Source organism: Schistocerca nitens, chromosome 9, assembly GCF_023898315.1.
Source record: "Schistocerca nitens isolate TAMUIC-IGC-003100 chromosome 9, iqSchNite1.1, whole genome shotgun sequence".
Lineage (NCBI taxonomy): Eukaryota > Metazoa > Arthropoda > Insecta > Orthoptera > Acrididae > Schistocerca > Schistocerca nitens.
The window spans coordinates 132,431,506-132,455,808 of record NC_064622.1 but is presented as its reverse complement, the minus strand read 5'-3'; the positions used below and the strand labels follow the sequence as shown (position 1 = coordinate 132,455,808).

At 39.6% G+C, this 24,303-nt stretch overlaps 1 protein-coding gene across 3 annotated transcripts in view; it reads left to right on the top strand.

Annotated features, from left to right (window-relative positions):
• LOC126203162 (Meckel syndrome type 1 protein) overlaps positions 1 to 23,310 on the top strand; it is a 141,779-nt gene extending 118,469 nt beyond the window's left edge. The window contains exons 6-9 of one of the 3 annotated variants that reach the window (XR_007540230.1): positions 1,224 to 1,346; positions 8,952 to 9,190; positions 22,148 to 22,479; positions 22,847 to 23,310. Coding sequence is in view for 1 of the 3 variants with exons in the window: in XM_049937403.1 (XP_049793360.1) it covers positions 1,224 to 1,346; positions 8,952 to 9,190; positions 22,148 to 22,378 (593 nt within the window). In the remaining 2 variants the exon portion in view is untranslated. Of the gene's footprint in view, positions 1 to 1,223; positions 1,347 to 8,951; positions 9,191 to 19,381; positions 19,499 to 22,147; positions 22,628 to 22,846 lie in introns of those variants that run through there. The other 2 variants (XR_007540231.1, XM_049937403.1) reach the window with 2 other exon arrangements.
• The last annotated feature ends 993 nt before the right edge of the window (positions 23,311 to 24,303 follow it).

Sequence of the window (24,303 nt, the reverse complement as noted above, 5' to 3'; positions counted from 1 at the left end):
AACTATGTATCATTGTCAATGATTATTATGCATTGTGGTACTGTTCCACATGAACTTTAATTATAATATTGTCATTAAAATTTCTTTTCATATAACTGTTGTCTCCTTTTCATTTGGGCACGCCTTATACTGTACATTTAATTTGACTGTGTCATTTTCTATTTTCCAACTGAAATTGTTTCTTTGTATTCAGTGTCTTTTACTGCATATTAACATATTGTAAACGTCCTTGAGAGTTTCATTTGCTTTCACTGCAAGGAGTTCTCGTGTTTTGTCTGTGACTGTAATACTGCAGTCACCAGAAAAGAAAATCTTTTTGTCATGAGTATCATTTTTGGGAATGTCACTGATGTATATTATGAACAGTGGTGGTCCTAATATGCTCTCCTGAGGAACACCTTTATTAATGTGTTTTGGTTATGATAAGAGTTTCAATAAAAGTTTAGCCTTATGTTAGGTTTGTGCCACCTCTGCTCTTTGTACTCTACCTGATAGGTAGAGTACAAAGTCATTAGCTCCACTTCTTATGCCTGATGGTTCTAATTTATTTTGTAGAATCTTAAGGTCAACAGTACTAAGAGTTTTAGAAGTCTCTAGGAATATGCCTATGACAGACTCATCCTTGTCATGAGCATCAAGTACCACTTTTGTGGATTCTACTATGGCTTATCCTGTACTTCTACCACTTCGAAACCCAAACCGCGTTTCATTTAGAAGATTTTATTTATTGAAATAATTTATTAACATGTCTTTTATAACTGATTATATTATTTTGAGACTGGTGACAGCTAGGAAGCGGGCCAGTAATTTTCTTTGTCTCTTGCATCGCGTTTATTTACCAGATGTACAACTCTTGCCTATTTTAAGTAGTGTGGATATTTCCCTAACACTGATTTATTTATTGTGTTTGTTAAGGTAGCTTGTATATTCTGTACACTTTGCTCCGGCACACATATTGGTACTTCATCTAAGTTGACTGACTTTTTTTTTTATTGGTTTTGTACAGTTTTACTGACTTCATGTTCTGTGGTTGGTAGTAACATCATTGTACACAATGCACAACAGTGTGTGGCTATGAGAAACTGAATGTATATGAATTGAAACAGATATCTTTTCATTCTTGTACTTATAACAACATTGTGTTGGGGATGGAAACTATCAAGCTCTAAGGATTAACAAGTGTTTCATGAACGTTTTAACTGAAATTTTTGTTTTTGGCACAGGCTGGTCAGGTCCATCTCCTGCGCTTCTTGCAGGAGCAACACATCGGTCAAATAAAAATGACAAAGGAGAAGCATTTTTTGGCTACATTTTTGAAGTTGAGCTTGCAAGCACAGATGACATAGGTAAAGAAATTACACTAATATTATTACTTTCTTGAAATATTAGTGTTACTGCTCTAGGAACCTGCAGGTAGCCATATGGAAAGCTGAACAAGACTATCATTTTATTTAGTTACTTCAATGTCCTCCAATTGACATTGTGTATAACTTTTCTTACAAATCTGTATTTTCTTGCTTCACCATTCAACTCATAAATTTCCTAATATCTATAGACAGTATTGCAGCTAATTTTCCAAGTACTGAATAAATAAACATTTGAATAAATACATATATCTAAAAACAAAGATGATGTAACTTACCAAACGAAAGCATTGGTATGTTGATAGAGACACTAACAAGCACAAACACACACACAAAATTCAAGCTTTCGCAACCCACGGTTGCTTCATCAGGAAAGAAGGAAGGAGAGGGAAAGACGAAAGGATATGGGTTTTAAGGGAGAGGGTAAGGAGTCATTCCAATCCCGGGAGTGGAAAGACTTACCTTAGGGGGATAAAGGGACAGGTATACACTTTCGCTCGCGCGCGCACACACACACACACACACATACACACAAGCAGACTTTTATGTAGGTAAATATGATACACATCGCTGTTAACAGCACCTGACATGCTACAATTCTGTATATGTGCAGATGGGTATGTGTGTGTGTGCAAGTGTATACCTGTCCCAACGCTTTCGTTTGGTAAGTTACATCATCTTTGTTTTTAGATATATTTTTCCCATGTGGAATGTTTCCCTCTATTATATTCATATCATTAATTTGAATAAATACATATTGAAACAGAATATTTTGTTAAGTAGGTACGTGTTAGAATGCTTAGCCAAATTTGATGCTAATAATGACATAAACAACTAATGAAAAAATGTGATTTCAGACTGAGTGTTATTTACATATGAGAGTTCATGCATATCGAAATCTCAGTAGTCATTAAGATACCTAATGTAATCATGCATGGCAATATGAGATAAAATATTTTTGGGTTAGAGAGTCATTAAAAGGCAGAATTGTTGAGCTGTCAGCAGGCACACACAAAAAGAAAACAAACTTGCTAGCTTTCAGAACGTCTTGAGCTAGAGTAAAAAACACATACACACACCTACACCTACATGATGGACAGACATTGCCAGTTGCGGCACATGGATAGGTTGTGCTGGGGGTTGTGTCGAGTGATGGTAGAGGAAAAGAGAGGTGAGAGGCAGGGAAGGGATTGTGGGTGAGTGTCTAGTGGCTCGAAGGGAGGCAGCCAGTAGCTGGCTTGCTGGCAAGGAATGCAGGAGGGAGGGTTGGCAGGTAAACAGTTTAGGCAAGTGATCCATGGTTGTCAGAGTTGGTGGGGAACAGCGCACACTGAAGGTGATATTGGGACAAGAACTGGAAGGGGGTGACAGCACAGAGAAAGCAGAAACTTTTGGGTGGAGGGTCTGGGGACAATGGGTTACTGAAAACTGAGACCAAGAAAATTATGGGACCAAAGGATCTGTTGCAAAGATAACTCCCATCTGCGTAGTACAGAGAAGCTGGTGGTGGAGGGAAGGATCCAGATGGCCTGGGTTTTGAAGCACCTATTGAAATTGAGCATTTTATGCTCAGCTGCATGTTGTGCCATCAGTGGCCAACTTTTTTCTTGGTAACAGTTTGGCACTGGCATTTCATCATGACAGACAGCTGATTGGTAATCATACTTACTGAAAAACTGTGTAGTGTTCACAGCAGAGTTGCTATATGACACAGCTGCTTTTGCTGGTGGCCCAGCCTGTGCGGGGTAGGATAAGCCTGTGACAGACTGGAATAGGAAGTGCTGGGTGCACAGATTGAGCAGGTCTTGGACTCTGGTCTACCACAAGGATATGATTCCTGTGGCAAGGGGTTGGAAGTGGGAGTGGCATTGGTATGGACTAGGATGTTGCATAGGCTGGGTTGGCAACAGAACCCTGCTTTGGAAGGTAGTGTTCTGTTGACCATCCTAGGTTCAAAACTGTGAAGGTTGTAATAATTATTTGGAAATGAAAAGACTTGCATAGGATAGAGAACTTGAAGAGCTGCAGACTGAAGACTACTGCAAAACCTTGTCTGTATGTTCAGAGTGGTATTCTACATATTGATGCAAATGGCTTGGAGAGCTGCCTGTGGAGATAAAACAGTAAGTTGGATTTTATCTAATAACATCATTGTTGATGGAAAATTAAATCCCAAGTAATTGGGAGTCCTTGCAAATTCAATAGTAAATACAAAATATACCTCATTCAGAAATCCTTTAAATAACCAAGTAATATAAAATTGAGATGGGAAATCCTTCTTACAGCATTATGTAAATAGATCTCAGTTTTTAGAGCATGTGGATAACTATTATCCTTTGTTAGCTGTCTGTATGCCAATCTAGAAGATGCCTTTACATCAATATATAACTAGAAAAGTAATGAGAAAGTGTTTCACTTCATATTTAACTGATAGGAAGCAAGGGGTCATATTACATAAGCCATGCACATTTCATGATGAATGTTCTTTTAAGTGGAGACAAGTTACTTACTGCCAGTGTTCCACAGGGTTCTGAGATCGCTTCTGTTCTTGCTTTATACTCATTGCATTCTGTCTTAATGACAGTATTATTAAAAGGATAGTTTGCTGATCTCCATATGGGGAGATAATGAGTTGCAGACAAAAAGACTGCTATACACTTGAGCTGTCACTGAAAAGGCATTCTAAAGAGGAAAACACACACACACACACACACACTTTTACAGAAGCACAGCTCACACAGACATTGTCTCTGGTTGCTGAGGCCTCAGTGGCCAGAGAAAGTGGTCATGGTTGTGTGAGTTGTGCTTGCATGAATGTGTGTGTGTGTGTGTTTTCTTTAGAAGGAGGCCTTTTGGCTGAAAACTCTTATGTGTTGTGCCTGTCTGCAACTCAGCATCTCCTTCATACAGTGAGTAGCAGTCTACCCTTTTCATAATATCGGCATTATTCCATCCTGGATTTTCCATTGTTACAGTCTGTTTTACAATGATAAAGCAGAAGGAGTGCTCTGTGCTGATAATACAAGCATCATAATCAGCTCAAAAGAGGTGGAATGAAATATTTAAAAGTATTAGCTATTGGTTCATGTTAAAAGGTCTGTTATGCAACACATAAAAAATACAGTATCACTTCTGTATAAGGCGGGACATATCTTTGTCAATAACAATGCAGCAAGAGGAAAACGAAATATGTAGAAGTGCTTGTTCAAAATTTTTAGTTGTGCTTACTGATCAGAACTTGCATTGGAAACATAATACAGATCTTACTAAATATCGGAGTTCAGCAACAATTAAATGCCATATTGACTGTTAATCAACCATAACTGTTTCAAATATATGAAAAGATTTGTCACAGGCTGCTACCAGTCACAAAATTTTGTTGATTTAAATGATTTAATGAAGCAACTTGTTTTGAGGTACAAACATCATCTTCAGGCTACATTCATTTGTTGCTATGTTGTTCACATAATTTTTTAAAAAAGTAATCACTCGCATTGTTCATATGAATTTGTTTTAGTTATCTTCATTGTTATGGCTCCTTGGATCTTATTAAACCCAATTCATAAACTTGCAAAGGATAGGCCCTACTTAAAATGTGACACCAAAATCAACTCTAATGTACAGCAGAAATAAGGTGGCAGCCAAAACAAAGCTTAGTTCAGTTTAACTACTGATTTTTCAGTCCTTGTGTTATCAGTCACTTGCAATGTCTCCTGTACTTTTTACTGTCACATCTCTGATATTGGTTGACAACATATATTACAATAAGAAAGACTGTGACAATTTAGTGTTAAAAATGACAGTATAAAAATTATGTTAAAGAATTACAAAGATATTGCTATTGGAATACCATTCATATATATTTTTAATCATTATGTATTGTTTGTTTTAATAGTACTGAGATGAGATGGTATTTGTGAAGAAATGTGAGTTCTTGAAATCTGTAATCTCGTTTACAATTCATCTTTACACTTTTGGTCACAGACAAATATTTCCATTTCCTTCTAGATCTCCATTTTGTATCTCTTCTGTAAAGTATGCAGCACTTTAATAGTGTAGTCTGTTGCAACACTGTGTCCTGTTTTATCTGTACGCTTCACTGTAGCTGATTTGTTAGCTTTATGTGTTCTTCAAAATGGGTATTAAAAATTTTGCGTGATTGGCTAATGTACTTCTAATGCAATGATTGCTCATTCCTTCATAAATTCCTGATTTGCTTTGTTTCTCGGCTGTTTGTGTGATGTTATACACCAGTTCTCTCTTAAATTTTTAGTGGTGGCAAAAGTTATTCTGACATCTGTGTTTTTAAACAGCTTGCCTATTTTGTTTGAAATGACCCCTAAATAGTAGTAAATGTTATAGTTATATACTTAGGTTTTTGTATGTAAGGTAAAATAAGGGCGGAGGGAGGGACGGAGGAGTGGAGGGGAAGAGGGGAGGAGGGAAAGAGGGTAGGAAAAGGAGAAATGGGAAGAGAGGGATGGGAAGGGAGGGGAAGAGGGGAGGGAGGAAAGAGAAATTAGGTATGCTAATAACAGCCCCACAATACATTTACTCCTTTAGAAGTTTGTTGTGAAGAATCAGGCACAATTTGACAATAACAGTAGCATTCATAAATACAGTAAATCTTGTATAATTTGGAAATTGTCCAGATTGTACAAGTATTTCATTCTCAAAGTATTCAATACACTTCTATATGCCAATTTTCTGCATAAAGCAGAACGTGTCTAAGAGGGAAATGGAATGCAAATTTTAAGACTTAATCAATAGTTGATTGCATGATGTGGAAAAGAACTTATACAGTTTTACTGTATTACAGTATACATTAGTTATCCACAACTCTACAGGGACACCACTTTTAACACAAATACTATACTCCCCTGACAATGCTGTTATGCAGTGCAAAACTAAGAAAAGGGGTTAAGCACAGCACAGTGCAGTGCTGCGGGTGTGGACATCAAACCACACCACCCTGTGTAACAATGAACAAGCTACGTGCAGTGTCAGTACACCGTAGGAAATGGTCCATTCTTGAGCGCACTGTTTGTCAGCATTTCTCAGTTGCCATTATTATTATGTGCATTAACGCACACTGGAACATTGTTGCACACCTACAAATACTCTGCTGCAATCTGCGCAATGAGAGAGGTGGGTGTTGTTCCGTTAATAAATGGTTTTACCCAGCAAGGTCAAGCATTCCAAGGAAATGCACTACCTGCATTATTTTGTGCCAGATTCAGTTGACTAGTAGCACTTTAAGTGATAACATGATGTCAAACAAAAAGTGTGTGTTGCTAATAATAATAATAATAATAATAATAATGTTTATTTGTCCATGTTAACTTTACAGTCTTGGACATCGTCATTTTTTGTACAATTATATCAATATCATGTCATTCCAAGAATGAATATATACATTAAGTAGCACATTGTATATCATTTCATGCAATAATGTTATAAACACATTAGCACATTATATATTACTCCATACATATAATGATTATATTCATCGACTAGCCAATTATAACAATACCACCACCAATATACTGCAGTATGTAAAAGAATAAACAGTACTGCAGCTCAGAATTCTTTTAATGAGTTTAAAATCTTTCTATTAACCAATTTTTCAACTTGTTCTTGAAAAGATTGCCTTCGAGTTGCTTTATATTTTTTGGCAACTTATTATAGAATTGTCTCCAAGTTACATATGGACTGTGGTCTGTAGCTTTCTTGTTAGTCCGTATCCTATTATAGTCACTTTTGGCTCGAGTATTGTAATTATGGATGTCACTGTTCTTTACACTACTTTCCTCATTCTCTTTTACAAACATTATGGTCTTAAATACATACAATGAGTAAACAATCAGTAATTTATAATTTTTGAAATAGTCCCTACAGGACTGGCGTTTGCTTATATTAGCAATTATCCTTGCTGCTCTTTAATGAAAAGATTAAGGTAAATGAGGTGAGTAAGGAAGACAGACTTTCTGTGCACAAAATAATGTTGTGATTCAAACGCGATAAAACACAAATTTATGATACTTTAAGAAACAGAGATAAGATATGAGATGAAATAGACAGGAAATAAAGATATCACTGAGAGAGTTTGGGAATGGTTCATAAGTGCATGGGCAAAAAAGTTGCCTTTGTCTGGATCCATGTTGCAGAGTGAGGCTCTGAAAGTCACTAAAGAGCTTGGAAATATGGAGTTTAAGGTATCCACAGGATGGCTGGACAGTTTCCAAGCTAGGCACAACAACACTGTGTGGAATAAATGTGTGGGGAAGCTAAAGATGTGTAGGAAAGTGTAGCAACAGAATGAAAGACAATACTGTAGCACCTAATTGCAAATTATGACCCAAAACATGTCTTCAGTGCTGATGAAATGGGATTGTTTTATTGCACACTGCTGTCAAAATCACCAATTCGAGGTGAAAAGTGCATCGATGGAAAAGTGTCCAGTGAAAGACTCAGTGAACTGCTGTGAAACACATTAGGTGAAATGAAGAAGCCACTGATGACTGGAAAGGCAGCAAAACCATGTTGTTTCAAAAGCATAGAAAATTATTTTGGTTCCATGCAAATTCCTTTTTGAGCAAGTTTCACTGTATAATGCTGGAAACAAAGATAGCCTCCAATATCCACAACTTCACCTCACTCTTTCACAAGAAGGAACAAAGTATGTAGCCATAAAAATATTGGCTGTCTTCCTCTGTGTGAGTTAAAGGTGTCAGCAAATAATGAAAATTAAGAAAACCAAATTGAAATCATTTCTGCTTGACAACTCCTACTCTGTAGATGAATTTATGAATAGATAGTATTTCTATGTGTATGGATTATTTTATCAAATGTTGTTGTTGCTTATGATTTTAAAAAAAATATCATTTATATAAATGGTCAGGATGTACCCACGTTTTCACAGAAGAATTATACATCATAGGTTTAAAGTTACTGACACATTCCACTCCATAGGGAGTCACAAATATGCTCCATGGAACAGGCCAAAAACTAAAGTAGTAGTTTCTTTTCCCTCCAAAATATCCTGATAACTGTGTAAAATATTGATTTACAGACTTCTCAAGGGCAAGTGGAGCTATTACTGAATGATAGCTAATTGTCAGTGCAGCCTGTAGAAGTTGTTTCCTTTAATTTTTTTCTCTTTTATAATGAATACATTAGCTCATTGCACATTCTTGAATGTTATTATTCATAACAAAATCCGCAGAATGTGGTGGATGCATAAATGAGTAATGATGGCCAGTTTCAAAGAAACTTTGGCATACATAACCACTAGACAAGATGTAAAATCTTTCCACATATATTGTAAAACCTTATCTCAATTCAGTAGTGGAGTTCTTTACTGTGGTGCTAGAAAATTGTGAATCCTAAAAAATCAGTTCTAAAATCACACCCTATCAACCCCTTTCTTTATAAATTATCAGCCTTCTTTTGTTGCCCTATTGCAGGTACACTACATCACTGCCACCAACACACACTCCTCAGCTTGTGTCTAGGATCTTACAAAAATATTACGTACATCTAAAACAAACATGCTTCAACATCTACTAAACTGAATGTCTGTTGCAGAAACACAGTGCCTTCGGCCCCAGCTACTGATGCGAGTTGCTTCACTAGATAGTTGGGGCCGTTTCCGTGTGGAAGGCTACTGCCATGTACCTTTACCTAACAGCGCAGGTCGTCACACTCTTTCTATACCCTCTTGGCGGTTCACACCGGATGGACACTTACATGAAATGAGACGTTTCTTTATCGGAGGTGGTTGTAATGTTTCAATGGACATAGCTGGAGTGCCAGATGCAGTAAAGGTTAGTAGTTGCTAATAATTACTGAAACTGAAACAACTGAATAAATTTATTTATTTATTTATTTATTTATTTATTTTTCCTATAGGGTAAGGTTCGGTAACGTTTGCATACAGATCAAATTATTCACAATGTTGTTAGCATCATACTAATAATTTAGTTCATTAACAAGTAAAAACTTTCTCTGCTTTTTTTTATAGTGTGGTGTATCTGCATTTTTGAAAAAATACATTTGTGCTCGATGAATAATAGTTGCTGCTTTCGTGCATTCTGATACATTTGTTCTTAATTATAGAGTATCTTAAACTGTTTGTTTCTTTAAGCAACCAGTAGAAAAACACTGAAATCAAAGGTGAAACAACTGCACTAACAAGAACATTATCAGTTGAACAAATGGCACTCCTGGCCCAGTTTTTTCCCTCTTCTGGAAATGATGGAGACAGGAAGGACAGTGCAGGAAGATTCACTCATTTTACCTGGTGACACAAAGAACAGAAAGTAAGAATCTGGTTCACTTTTTGTCCATAGAGGATATCATTTATTATCCTGCAAAGGAGTCAGAAATCTGGCCAGGATGGCAGCACTATTATACTTATGCCAAAGAAATTGGGGGGGGGGGGTATTTTAGTGTATGTCCCAATATTTTTACAATTGACGAACTGTCACATTGCTATTGGTCTGTACATCAGTACATGCAATAATATGACTTAGCTTATGTGAGAGGTACAGAAATCAATTCCCTGCCTGCTATAATAGTCACTGACTTAAATGACCGTTTAGAACAAGAACAGAAATAGAATGTTCAGTGTATATATTTGACCTTAACTGCTAACAGTGCTTTGCTGGCAACAGTAATAGAACTACACTGTGTGGTGATATTTCAGTCTTCCTCAGTTGTTTATAATCATTTGGCATCTGCTATTTCATTTGCAGATGGTAATGGTGACTCTCTTCAAATCTATGCTGAGGGACTATTATGTTTTCAGTTTTCCATCTATCAAAATAACATTTTTTTTTCAACAAGACTATCACACACCAGCATGAAATTTCCACTCCAAAAACATGTTTGACAATTTATGACTGCAAATCTTATACATCAGTTCTGTGGAATATAGGTTGGGGTGATATAGAGTAATAGTGTGACAAAATTGGTTTTCTTCCAAAATTTTGTCAGTGGTATAAAATGCAAAGGTTAACGCTCCTTAACTATCTCCAAATGTCTTGCATTCCTTAGATGTGGTTCACAAGGTACGTGATTACTGGACAGTCTACTGGGTATTTCACATTTTGATAAAATAGAAGAAGGTGGCACTTATTCTCCTGTTTGTTGTGATATGGAGCATTATAAAAATGACTAAACTTTTAGACGATAATTCTGGAATAAGCTGAGTTTATACACATTTCTTAAAAAAATTTGGTGTCTTTTTCTATATAACTATTGTGATTTTTGTTTTTAAAGTCATATATGAAAACAGATCCCAGAACAAATCCCAAGTCAGTGCCTGAATCCACAATAGTTTATTGTTAACCAACAGTTCTGTTAAACAATACTTCTTGCGTAGTCTCCCTTTGGTAACATTTGTCTACAGTCTAATGTGTATGAATCCATGTTTTATATCTGCTTTAATTCTGCTACATAATAATACATTTATCCTTATTGGCAATAAGTATTTCATTGTAAGCACTTTGATTCTTCTTGTTTGGGGTAGATACATACTATTGACTTACTCAACTTTAACATTTCGCTTGTACTTCCCATCAGCTTCTGTATCAGCACTGTCATTCCATCTTGTTTTCAATAAATGTAATGACATTAACAGCAGGTCATCACACCTGCCTGCAAAGACATGTTCCACATACACTATACATGGTGAGCTGACAATGCACACTACTTTGAACTGGAACATGGCTGTACCTAGTCATGTAACCAAGTAAGTTCCATAATCTATAGAAGCAGGGATCCTTTAGACATTTGTCAACAAGAATGAAGGCTATCACTCACTTCAGCATGGAATCTCACTTTGTTGGCCATACAGTGAAAATTCATCCAACAGCTCACAGCATGTAGGTGAATCAAGTCTAGCCATGCAAAATTTCAGGCACATCCTGTGGCACCGCAACCTACTCCCCACTGCTTTCTTCCATTTCCAATCACTACCATGACAGCCAGATATACAATACCTTAGCACCTGCACTCAGGGGCAGGCAGCTTCCATCATATATAAATATGGCAACATCAGCATTATCTTAATACTTTGCAAGGTGATCATGAAATGTTGCATTATTTCAAAAGTGCCACCTAACTGGAATCGTGGAAACTGATTAAGAATACTTACAAAAGAAATTAAGCAGATTAAGTATACTTACAGAAGAAATTTTCCTGCAACAGCTGAGAAAATAAAATGATATACTGATTCGAGAAGTAATTAAAACAGATAGATGTCTTAATCTACAGACTTCATGGTATACTGGCTAAGACATTAATTCATAGTATGAGCTTTGAAAAGTCAGAATCTGCCATATTCCAATTGCATCTGCCTAGGCAGTAGAATACTTGAGAAGGATAAATTGCTGTCTGTCAAACCTTTTACTGTTTTAGATGAGTTTTTCCATGGCAGCACACCTTGCCCTAGACGCAGATGTGCATTTTGTACCACCTCACCAACCTTGTGTGCCATGGACATGTCTAAATATGCTGCTCCCCAAGTATCTGTGTACTGTGGATGTCTTAACATCCGCTCTCCATCTGACAAGGCCTCAGAAGGCCTAACAGTACCGACTGAATGCCATGTCATCCTCAGCCGATAGGCTTCACTGGATGTGGATATGGAAGGGCATGGGGTCAGCACACCATTCTCCGAGCTGTTGCAGTTTTTGTGACTGAAGCCGCTACTTCTCAGTTAAGTAGGTCCTCAATTGGCCTCAAAAGGGTTGACTGCACACGCTTGCCAAGAGCGCTCAGCAGACCTGGATGGTCACCCAAGTCCGACAGCACTTAACTTTGGCGATCTGACAGGAACTGTTGTTACCTCTGTAGGAAGGCCATTGATCTTAACATCCACAGCTACATTTTTATCACAATCATCCAGTAGCTGTTCAAATTTCAGGCTGCTTAACTCGAGCATTTTTTGTATGTTTGCTGCTGTGGTTGCATGTTGCTGTTTTTGAATCAGCCTTACATTTATGAATATTGCAAAGGTTTGATGACAAACTGTTGTTCTTACCATTGCACATTTCTGTGAAAGTAGATTACATATTTTTAAGAACAAAATTACTCATATCTTCAATTGCTCAGTGGAGGAATTGTGGGTAACTTGATAGAACTGACAGTGTGAATTCTTCAGTACTGATAATAGTGAATATCATTTAGGGAGTACCAAGGACAGCAACAGTCCTAAGATGTTTACATAAACAAATACAACACATCAGCCTCTTGTTTCTATGAGACACACAAACAATATTTTTTCAGTTTCCAAAAAGGCTCAGAAAGACAGTAAAATGCTTGGGAAAAGGGTATGTTTTAACTAATGTTTCATCAGAAAAAGTTCATTTAATCAGTTTATGCATTTGCATTCAAGGAATTGGCTTCATGGCTCAGTTGTTGAATAGGAAACTATTCAAGCTTTCTGTATTTCTACACAATATACGAGGGCATGCTGAAAAGTAATACTGCTCTGAATTGTAATGTGTAGCATGGCAACATTTAACATAATCTATGCCAGTGGGTGAGAAACAGCGTTCTGTAATCGAGTTGCTAACCACAGAAAGCATGCATCCAATTGAAATCCATAGAAAAATGAAAGCTGTGTACAATGATGGGTCTCTTTACTACACTGTGATAGGTGATAAGTTAGATTCACCATTTCGACCCCAAAACAAAAGAGCATCAGAGATGTTCTGCCACAAAGGATCACTGATGCCAAAATAGTTCAAGACCATGCCATCAGTAAGGAAAATTGTGCTCAAAGTATTGTGGAATGTTCATGGTGTGGTGCATTTGGCATCTATGCCTAAAAGGCACCATCATAACACTGCAAGGGACTCTGTGACCCCCAGAAACGTACACAGAGTGCCCTCTCCTTAAGCATGACAGTGCCAGCCCATACACAACTGTTTGTGACCTCTGCAACAATCCAGTGCCTGGGGTTCACTGTCATCAGTCATCCTCCATATGGTCCTGACTTGGCTCCATCCAATTTTCATCTTTTGCCAAAACTTAAAGAACGCCTACAAAGACTTCAGTTTGATAGTGATGAAGTTGTGCAAGCAGAGGTGAGGTTCTGGCTCATCAATAAAGTAAAACATTCATCATTAACTATCAAAAAACTGGTCATCATTGAGAGGAATATGTTCATTGACAGGGAGAGTACATATGTTGACAAATAAATATATAGACACGAAGAACAAAGATGTTGAATATCGATAAATATTTATAAAACTTTAAAGGTTTTTCACATAAAGAATTTGAAGGCATTACTTTTTGGCAAGTCCTCAAAAATATCATTTCTGTCCAATGGCCAGCTTCACAGATCCGTCCACATCAAACCCACCAACAAGCAACAGTACCTCCATTATGACAGCTGCCACCCATTCCATATCAAACGGTCCCTTCCCTACAGCCTAGGTCTTCGTGGCAAACGAATCTGCTCCAGTCCGGGATCCCTGAACCATTACACCAACAACCTGACAACAGTTTTCGCGTCTCGCAGCTACCCTCCCGACCTGGTACAGAAGCAAATAACCAGAGCCACTTCCTCATCCCCTCGAACCCAGAATCCCCCACAGAAGAACCACAAAAGTGCCCCACTTGTGACAGGATACTTTCTGGGACTGGACCAGACTCTGAATGTGGCTCTCCAGCAGGGATACGACTTCTTCAAATCCTGCCCTGAAATGAGATCCATCCTTCATGAAATCCTCCCCACTCCACCAAGAGTGTCTTTCCGCCGTCCACCTAACCTTCGTAACCTCTTTGTTCATCCCCATGAAATCCCCAAACCACCTCCCCTACCCTCTGGCTCCTACCCTTGTAACTGCCCCCGGTGTAAAACCTGTCCCATGCACCCTCTCACCACCACCACCACCACCACCACCACCACCACCTACTCCAGTCCTGTAACCTGGAAGGTGTACACGATCAAAGGCAGAGCCACGTGTGAAAGCACCCACGTGATTTACCAACTGACCTGCCTACACTGTGAAACTTTCTATGTGTTAATGACCAGCAACAAACTGTCCATTCGCATGAACGGACACAGGCAGACAGTGTTTGTTGGTAATGAGGATCACCCTGTGGCTAAACATGCCTTGGTGCATGGCCAGCACATCTTGGCACAGTGTTACACCGTCCGGGTTATCTGGATACTTCCCACTGACACCAACCTATCAGAACTCCGGAGATGGGAACTTGCACTTCAATATATCTTCTTTTCCCGTTACCCACCAGGCCTCAACCTCTGCTAATTTCAAGTTGCCGCCGCTCATACCTCACCTGTCATTCAATAACATCTTTGCCTCTGTACTTCCGCCTCGACTGACATCTCTGCCCAAACTCTTTGCCTTTACATATGTCTGCTTGTGTCTGTATATATACGTGTGTGTGTGTGTGTGTGTGTGTGTGTGTGTGTGTGTGTGTGTGTGTACCTGTCCTGCGCGTGTATATCTGTCCGTTTCACCCCCCACCCCACCCCCAAGGTAAGTCTTTCCGCTCCCGGGATTGTAATGACTCCTTACCCTCTCCCTTAAAACCCACATCCTTTCGTCTTTCCCTCTCCTTCCCTCTTTCCTGATGCAGCAACCGTGGGTTGCGAAAGCTTGAAATTTGTGTTTGTGTTTTTTATTGTCTCTATCAACGTACCAATGCTTTCGTTTGGTAAGTTACAGAATCTGTGTTTTTAGATATATTTTTCCCACATGGAATGTTTCCCTCTATTATATTCATTAGGTATTCTGTTATAAATGTCAGATGAAACAAAATGATTTTTACACAGTAAAATTAAATACTAAAAGAATTGCAGGCTTGACAGTCTGAGTGGAAAGATATACGAATCGGAAAACTATTGTTACTTTTCTTCATGAAAAAGCTGAAAATCAATTATCAAACAATAGAAATTCCAGGTTGGAGTATCAACAATGTTAGGAAAGGGATACACTGCTACTCACAGTAAAGATGATTGACTGAGTTGCAGACAGGTACAATGAAAAGACTGTTACACGTTATAGCTTTCAATCAAAGCCTTCTTCAGCAAAGAAAACACACTTTGCACACATTCACACAAGCAAGCACACCTCTCACACACATGACTGCTACCAGAAGCAGCTCTGGCTAGTATGTTTCGCTGAAGAAGACTTTGGCCAAAAGCACCGTCATGTGTAGCAGTCTGTTGTGCATGTCTGCAACTCAGTGCGTCATTGTTACAGTGAATAGCAATCTATATTTTTTCTAATATTGTTGAAAGACAATTATTATTGATCCAAACTATTGGGACATTGGATTTTCAGTTAAGTTCAGTCTCAAGATAATTCTCTGGGAAATTTGAGAATGCTTCCCTTCAGTGACAGCTTTGCTAGTATTGCAGAAAACTTTATGTAGAATTAAAGGAATTGTCAGAAATATTTTTGAGGCATTCTAAAGTGTGTTTAATCTTGATCAAAGCTTTCAGTGATGGAAGCCTCTTGTAGTTCGAAATAAAGATTTATGCTTTGTGGCTGAAGTACAGGATAGAACTTGGGAATTTAGTGTGTATACAGGCCTAAGATCAACAGTTTGTGCAAAAAAGTGATATTGTGACAAGTTTTATTTTGAAATGAGGACATACTTTCCGTGACAACAGTGGGTATTCAGGCCAACATGTATTCCCATGCCTCCACAATCACAGAGCAACAGCATACTTTACTGTTTGTAAAAACAGGTGAAACATTTCAAAAATTACAAGAGAACCTGAAACATGGAGCAATGCTGTTTATGTAAACTAATACGGCCTGTAACATCAGAAAGTATGACAAAAGATAAGTGTAGTGGATGAAAATCAGTAACCAGACTTGCTAGAGAAGGAAAAGACTGACAGTAAGACTGGTGAAACAAATCATTGATATGTAACATTCCATAAATTGCTGTTTGAATGTGGGGTGATTGCCCTGATATGCTACTAAAATCTCCCAGATCAGGGCATAAGATTCTGAAATAATGTAAAATGTGTTTTTCACATTATGGAACTTTACATTTAAATACTTGTCCATGTGGTCCATGGCTTGATCTCTGACATTGGTTTTAGCCAGGCTAGATGAATTAAGTGCAGTGTCAGAAAGAAGTACGAGAAAATAATTGCGCATCTTAGTACTTAAGTCTGGTGCATGAGTAAGACCTCTCCACAGAACAAACTGCAATAACTCAAACTGAAAATTTTCGAAGTAACAGTATCAAGTGCATCAAGTGACGACTTCAGATACTGTTGTTCATTGTGAGAAGTGTAATTGGCTGTTTTAGTCTTTGCACAATGGAGAGTTTGATCCTGATGTGATCTTCTTTGTGATATGGAATTTTTGTTGATGTGCTGAAAATCATCATCAGTTACATCAAGAGCCTCTGATGTGATGTGTGGTTTGCAATTAGTGTCACATAACTTATTGGGCCAATCTTTTCCTACCAAACAATAACTTCTGGTAATTAAGAGGATGCTGTGTGGCAACCACCTTAAAAGAACTAACAACTAAGCAAAGACATACGTTATTTCAAGCAAAGTAATCCAAGACTACATGCTGCCAAAGTGTCTATGACATGACTATGAAGTGTTTTGTGGTCACAAGAAATGTCAGTGATGATTGCACCTTGGGGAAGTAATTAGTAATACACACACCATTGCTGTTCCACCAGATGCATAACATTATATTTTGTGGGTGTGTGCAGGTCTTTGTACAGGGAGTTTCTATTTTTTTTTAAGCGCACCCATTCCTTTTTTCCCCCCGTGTGTTATCATAAAGACACCATTTCTCGTCATCAGTAACAATACAGGATAGGAGTGGTTGGTGTTGTTCACAAGCCAATTGATGATGAGCAAGCAAAGATGCACATATGGCTGCCCACTGATTTTTGTGCTTTTGGCTTAGAACATGTGGTATCAATACATTCAATTTTTGAACCTACCTCATTGCCTGCAAATGTCTCACGATGGTGGAATTATCACAGTTCATCACATTTGCCAGTTCTTGAGTACACTGCCATGGATCATTATGAATAAATGCATTTAAGCAATCTTCATCAAACTGCAAAGGTCTTCCTGGAAGTGGAGGGTCACTAATGACAAAGCAATCCTCCTTAAAATGAGAAAATCATTTTCTTGTCATGCTCTGTCCAGTGGCATTATCACCACCCATGTTGCAAATGTTTCTGACTGCCTCCGCCACTGTCACCTCTGTATTGAACTCAGAGAGAAGAATATGTTGGAAATGTTCCAATTTCTCTGCTTGACACTCCATACTCTAGTGTCCACAAGTCCATTCACTATCTCCAAATGACAAAATGGCAATATGTAAACTCAAATAACAACAGTGAATTAAAAATAAAAAATGACAATCAGTAAATAAACTCATAGCAACCAGAATACCAACATGCAGAACAAAAATGCTATGAACTTGTGCACCAACCTGATACTTTGTGCATGAAGGACAAAAAACTATAAATGCAGCATACCTTATACCTTTCATCATCTACTTATGATGTGAAAATGATTTAAACATCCTGTTGTTGGTTTTTAAGGTGACATAATGACAATTTATTTTCCATTTGGACACAAAATATTCTGAGACAACTCCAAAAAATGCTTTGCAATGCAGACTTTGGCCACTAAATACTGTCTTTGAACCAATTATTATATTAATATACAATATTGTGAAAAGGAAAGTTGCTACTCACCATATAGTGGAGATGCTGAGTCGCAGAGAGGCACAACAAAAGGACTGTCACAAATAACAGCTTTTCGCCAGTAAAGCCATCATCAGAATTTGATGGCAAACACACACATACACACTCACACAAATGCAGTTCACACACACGACTGTAGTCTCAGGCAGTGTGGCCTCAGTTGCCTGAGGCTACAGTTGTGTGTGAGAGTTGCATTTGCGTGAGTGTGTATGTGTGTGTTTGCCGTCGAATTCTGACGAAGGCATTACTGGCCAAAAGCTATTATTTGTGACAGTCCTTTTGTTGTACCTATCTGTGTCTCAGCATCTCCACTATATGGTGAGTAGCAACTTTCCTTTTCACAATATTGTTACATTCCAACCTGAATTTTCCATTCTTGTATTAATATACACAAATAAAAAAATTTTGACATGTTGGATTGCACAGCATTTATTTCATTCATGATTTAGAAAAATGTAAAATTATGCTTAACCACATCTATGAAAGCTAAGCTAGAGCTTTGAGTAGTTTTGCACTGCAGAAACACTCTTGAGGTAAGCCATAATATGAGTGTTTGTAGTCTCTCATTGGTAATGAGATGATATAAGCTGTGTCATGTCAAATAATAGCCTTGATGTGTGATAACTTGTGTATTTATTCATTTCTTGAGTTTCTTTAGCGAATAGTGCCTGCAGAATAGCAGATATTATGAATAGACAAATGAGTGAGCTACTGAGATGAATCAGAAGAGGCACAGTGCTTTGGTCATGGGCTACTAAAATTGCTGGAAATGTGATTCTTCCTCATGGAAGAAATTTTATTTCACTGATGTCATTGCATTAATTTGTCTTCAGAAAAGCTTCAGAGTTAAAAAACTTCCAATTTCTGAATAATTTTTATACACAGTATTAACATTTCCTTTCTCTGATCTGTGCTGATGAATGCTACTGAATTAATGGAGCTGATATTCTTCCCTGTATAACGTATTGTGCCTGTGGAGGTATTTCTGTATCTTAAAAAAACGCCACTTGGCCATACTGCACATACTCCGCATCCTACATGTAGTGCAGCCTGTCCTGTTAAATGGGGCCTACAATTCTGCACCCAACAGTGAAGATTGAAATATCCACATTCCAAGACGCCTGCTGTTTTCCTAAGGGGCTCCCATCACCTGCCTAGCACTGGAGCTCTCAGTAACCACTAAACCCCCTCTCTGCACTTCTTGGACCTTTGAGGACGATGGACCCATGTCCCACCAGATGAAGTGCCCCAAGCTGACTCATGTGTTCTTTCAGCAGGATGAAGCACAATCTGTTCTGAAGGCATAAGGGAGACAGCGTTGAGGCCAGTACTCACTTTTACCTTCCACCAAGAGATTCACAACCCCACCACTGCTTGCCATTCATCATCAGGTGAGTGCTGACCGGCCACGACAAGTAAATCAGAAGGTGCTGCAACATTACAGATCCCAGGAAATACTGTAGGCATCAGAAGTACCAAAGGAGCCGTCTCATGTGCCCCAACACCACTGTAGCCCAAGGCAGCACCTGACTGTGCCCATTACGCTTCCAGCTTTTCATGGACAGTGGTCAGTTCCCCCTACATCTTTACATAACAGGCCTAGATCCAATATATCTTTAATCTCTGTTTTTGTACACTCCTGGAAATGGAAAAAAGAACACATTGACACCGGTGTGTCAGACCCACCATACTTGCTCCGGACACTGCGAGAGGGCTGTACAAGCAATGATCACACGCACGGCACAGCGGACACACCAGGAACCGCGGTGTTGGCCGTCGAATGGCGCTAGCTGCGCAGTATTTGTGCACCGCCGCCGTCAGTGTCAGCCAGTTTGCCGTGGCATACGGAGCTCCATCGCAGTCTTTAACACTGGTAGCATGCCACGACAGTGTGGACGTGAACCGTATGTGCAGTTGACGGACTTTGAGTGAGGGCGTATAGTGGGCATGCGGGAGGCCGGGTGGACGTACCGCCGAATTGCTCAACACGTGGGGCGTGAGGTGTCCACAGTACATCGATGTTGTCGCCAGTGGTCGGCGGAAGGTGCACGTGCCCGTCGACCTGGGACCGGACCGCAGCGACGCACGGATGCACGCCAAGACCGTAGGATCCTACGCAGTGCCGTAGGGGACCGCACCGCCACTTCCCAGCAAATTAGGGACACTGTTGCTCCTGGGGTATCGGCGAGGACCATTCGCAACCGTCTCCATGAAGCTGGGCTACGGTCCCGCACACCGTTAGGCCGTCTTCCGCTCACGCCTCAACATCGTGCAGCCCGCCTCCAGTGGTGTCGCGACAGGCGTGAATGGAGGGACGAATGGAGACGTGTCGTCTTCAGCGATGAGAGTCGCGTCTGCCTTGGTGCCAATGATGGTCGTATGCGTGTTTGGCGCCGTGCAGGTGAGCGCCACAATCAGGACTGCATACGACCGAGGCACACAGGGCCAACACCCGGCATCATGGTGTGGGGAGCGATCTCCTACACTGGCCGTACACCACTGGTGATCATCGAGGGGACACTGAATAGTGCACGGTACATCCAAACCGTCATCGAACCCATCGTTCTACCATTTCTAGACCGGCAAGGGAACTTGCTGTTCCAACAGGACAATGCACATCCGCATGTATCCCGTGCCACCCAACGTGCTCTATAAGGTGTAAGTCAACTACCCTGGCCAGCAAGATCTCCGGATCTGTCCCCCATTGAGCATGTTTGGGACTGGATGAAGCGTCGTCTCACGCGGTCTGCACGTCCAGCACGAACGCTGGTCCAACTGAGGCGCCAGGTGGAAATGGCATGGCAAGCCGTTCCACAGGACTACATCCAGCATCTCTACGATCGTCTCCATGGGAGAATAGCAGCCTGCATTGCTGCGAAAGGTGGATATACACTGTACTAGTGCCGACATTGTGCATGCTCTGTTGCCTGTGTCTATGTGGCTGTGGTTCTGTCAGTGTGATCATGTAATGTATCTGACCCCAGGAATGTGTCAATAAAGTTTCCCCTTCCTGGGACAATGAATTCACGGTGTTCTTATTTAAATTTCCAGGAGTGTATATCACAAAGTATTTGGTAGATCCAGTCTATGAGGTGCTATACAAAATATCTGAGAATTTAATTGTACCAGTCAAACCAATAGTGGTATGACATTCTGCCACTAGATGTCTTGAGGTATACATTTTAGCTACTGTGGCACAAAGTTACGTCATGTTTGGCACGTGCAGTTGTGAGTTCTAGTGGCGGGTGTCAGGTAAGTAGTGCTTCCAAAAATGGTAACAATGATGGGATCATTGCATACATGCATGAGGTGACCACTTTGAAGGTGACAGAGGACATTAGGACATAAGTATAGTATTCTGATTTTTACAGTGAAATTCTTGGACAATTCGGATAGCACCTCATAAGTATTTGTGCTATGCTGCTTCTGGTTATCATTACAGAGCTGTAGCTCAAAAAATAAGTTTATACTTAGAATAAGTTAGTGGAAGCTAGTCACACAGTTAAATATGCAAACACTACTTACTTTTTCTCAAAAGCATATGAGAACAGAGAGTAAACTAAATTTTGTATAGAAACAAAAATTGTTGCAACTGCTGGTGCATGTGTTCAACTCCACAGCTGCATCTGCATCTCTGTAAAGTGTAACTTGACTCATCGTACATACTTGGAGGCTCTCCTTTAGGATGGAATTTTCAGAATATAATGTGTGATTGAATGAATGAAGATAAAAGCGTTATGTGTAAATTTTAAAAGTCACAGTGTACCATAACTGAATGATTACAAATTTATTACAAAAACTATTATTATTGGGGAATGTTGGCCTATTATTATACAGCATTAATGTGGTACACAATTGCAATCTTGCACGTTTTCCTTGCAAGCAGAATAAAATCTTTGCAATGCCATACACTCACTGGCAGTGTTGTCTTTCTTTCTTCATCCTTCTAAAGTCTCTTTATCTGTGATGTTGTTATGTTATATTTGTCTGCTTCATTTTTGATTTGTGTCACATGTTAATATTAATCCATCTCCTTTCAGGGTAAACCAGTACTTGGCAAGTTTGGCTTGCGTACTGTTAGCAGTGGCACGGTCACAGTTCGAATGGACATTATTCACCAGACATCTGAAAGGGCAGAGGGTTGGGGGAAGAATGTGCCCCATCACCTGTCATCATCAGCATTACTTAACAGTGTGGAAGCTGTGATTGCTGCTTTCAGCAGAGCTCGTCACAGGATGCTACGAGCAAGGCAGGGCCTCGATGTGCCATAGACAACTGTTCAGTGGAACCTGTCATATAGTGCCAAGCACAGTGTGTTCCAACAGCAAAGAGGATCAACTTGCATTCTGCTTAGTGCAGTGGTTGCAATCAGGTTAGGAACTGCTGGAAGACATAATGAAGTATTGCAGTCAAAATACAGACTTGTTAAACTGTAACAGTTTGGATATGCGTATACAATGCAAACAAATAAAAAATCACTTTTTTCCTTTAATAAAGTTTAATGGTCCTGTTGTTTTAATCTTCAGTAATTGCTGACTCCAGTTTTTCACTTATGCACGGTGAATATGAAGTAAAAGGACAAGTTGATTCTTTACAGGAAAGGGAATGGATGTTGAGTCTGTAATAACACAAGTAGACCTGTTTCATCACATTACAAGGCCTTAATTTATTATTTAACTGATGCATATTTGTCCATGTAAATGGCACTGATGAGTAACAATAATTATTCTATGTTGCAGGGAGTGTGAGTTCAAGTAAGACAAATCAAAGTGGTTCATTCATTCACAAGCAAGTTGAGATGCTTTTTGTCTGTGATCAAGGACATAGATATGATCGAAGGCCACACAGATTTACTGAGCCACTTACCTTGATGGAGAGCACCACCTATCTGTGTTTGTGTTACCAGATATCCTTTCAGAGAGATGAACAACGTGGTTGAGATCGACATGTTTGTACACCAGCTCTGCAATGACAAATCTATGCAGTACTGAGAGGAATACTAGTACAAGTGCCACACACATGATCTCCCAGCATGGAGTGAATGAAAGAATGCTGTGCATCCTGTGTGAAAACTAGTACCATTCCTGTCACCCGCAACATGTGCCAGGATTATCAGCAGTAGGATTTCCTTCAAAAGAAGGCTTTGCAACATACCCCTACCATTAAGAAATTTCTGTTGTAAGTATTATTCACTGATCATGTACCCTTCAGTTATGATGCAGTCATGTCCACACACAGCTGTCACCTATGGGCTATAGAAGATCCTATGGGAATTGCTGAATTGTAGCATCATCAATGTGTTAACATCAGTGTTTGGGCATGGGTTACTGATGACCATCTTCTTGTACCATTTGTTTCAGCACAAGGTCATAATGGACACATACACATCCAGAACTCTACTCATTTTTCTGGAGGATGTGCCTGTAACAGTACAACAACTAACATGGCAGATACATCATGGAGTACCAGCCCATTGCCATGTTATTGCATGTCAGCACCTCAACATCACATTCCTGGGAGACAGATACGACAAGGTGACCCTTGTCTCTAACCAGCTCTGTCACCAGACTTAAATCACCTTGATTTTTACTTTTAGGGGCATCTGAAAAGTGTTGTGTATGTTGAACCAGCTCCTGATTTGCAGAGCCTTGAACAGTGTGTCTGTGTAGCCTATGTTGTTATTTAGCTACGGCCTGAGACGTTTGAAAGAGTGAGGCAATCTATGATGTAATGATGACCAGATGCATTCCATCCAATGACAGTAACACTGAATAATACCTTCTGTAATGTGGAAGGAATTAATTACATGTAATGTACCAATACTATTTACTTTATTGCAGGCTGACATATACACCAAGAGCCTAAGAAAATGGTACACCTACCTAATATCGGGTAGTACCCCGTGAGCACGCAGAAGTGCAACAACATGATGTGGCATGGACTTGACTTATGTCTGTAGTAGTGCTGGAGGGAATTGACACCGTGAATCCTGCGGGGCTGTCCATAAACCTGTGAGAGTACGAGGGAGGTGGAGATCTCTTCTAAGCAGCATGTTGCAAGGCATCCCAGATGTGCTCAATAATGTTCATGTATAGGGAGTTTAGTGGCCAGCAGAAGTGTTTAAACTAAGAAGAGTGTTCCTGGAGCCACTCTGTAGCAATTCTGGACATGTGGGGTGTCGCATTGTCCTGCTGGA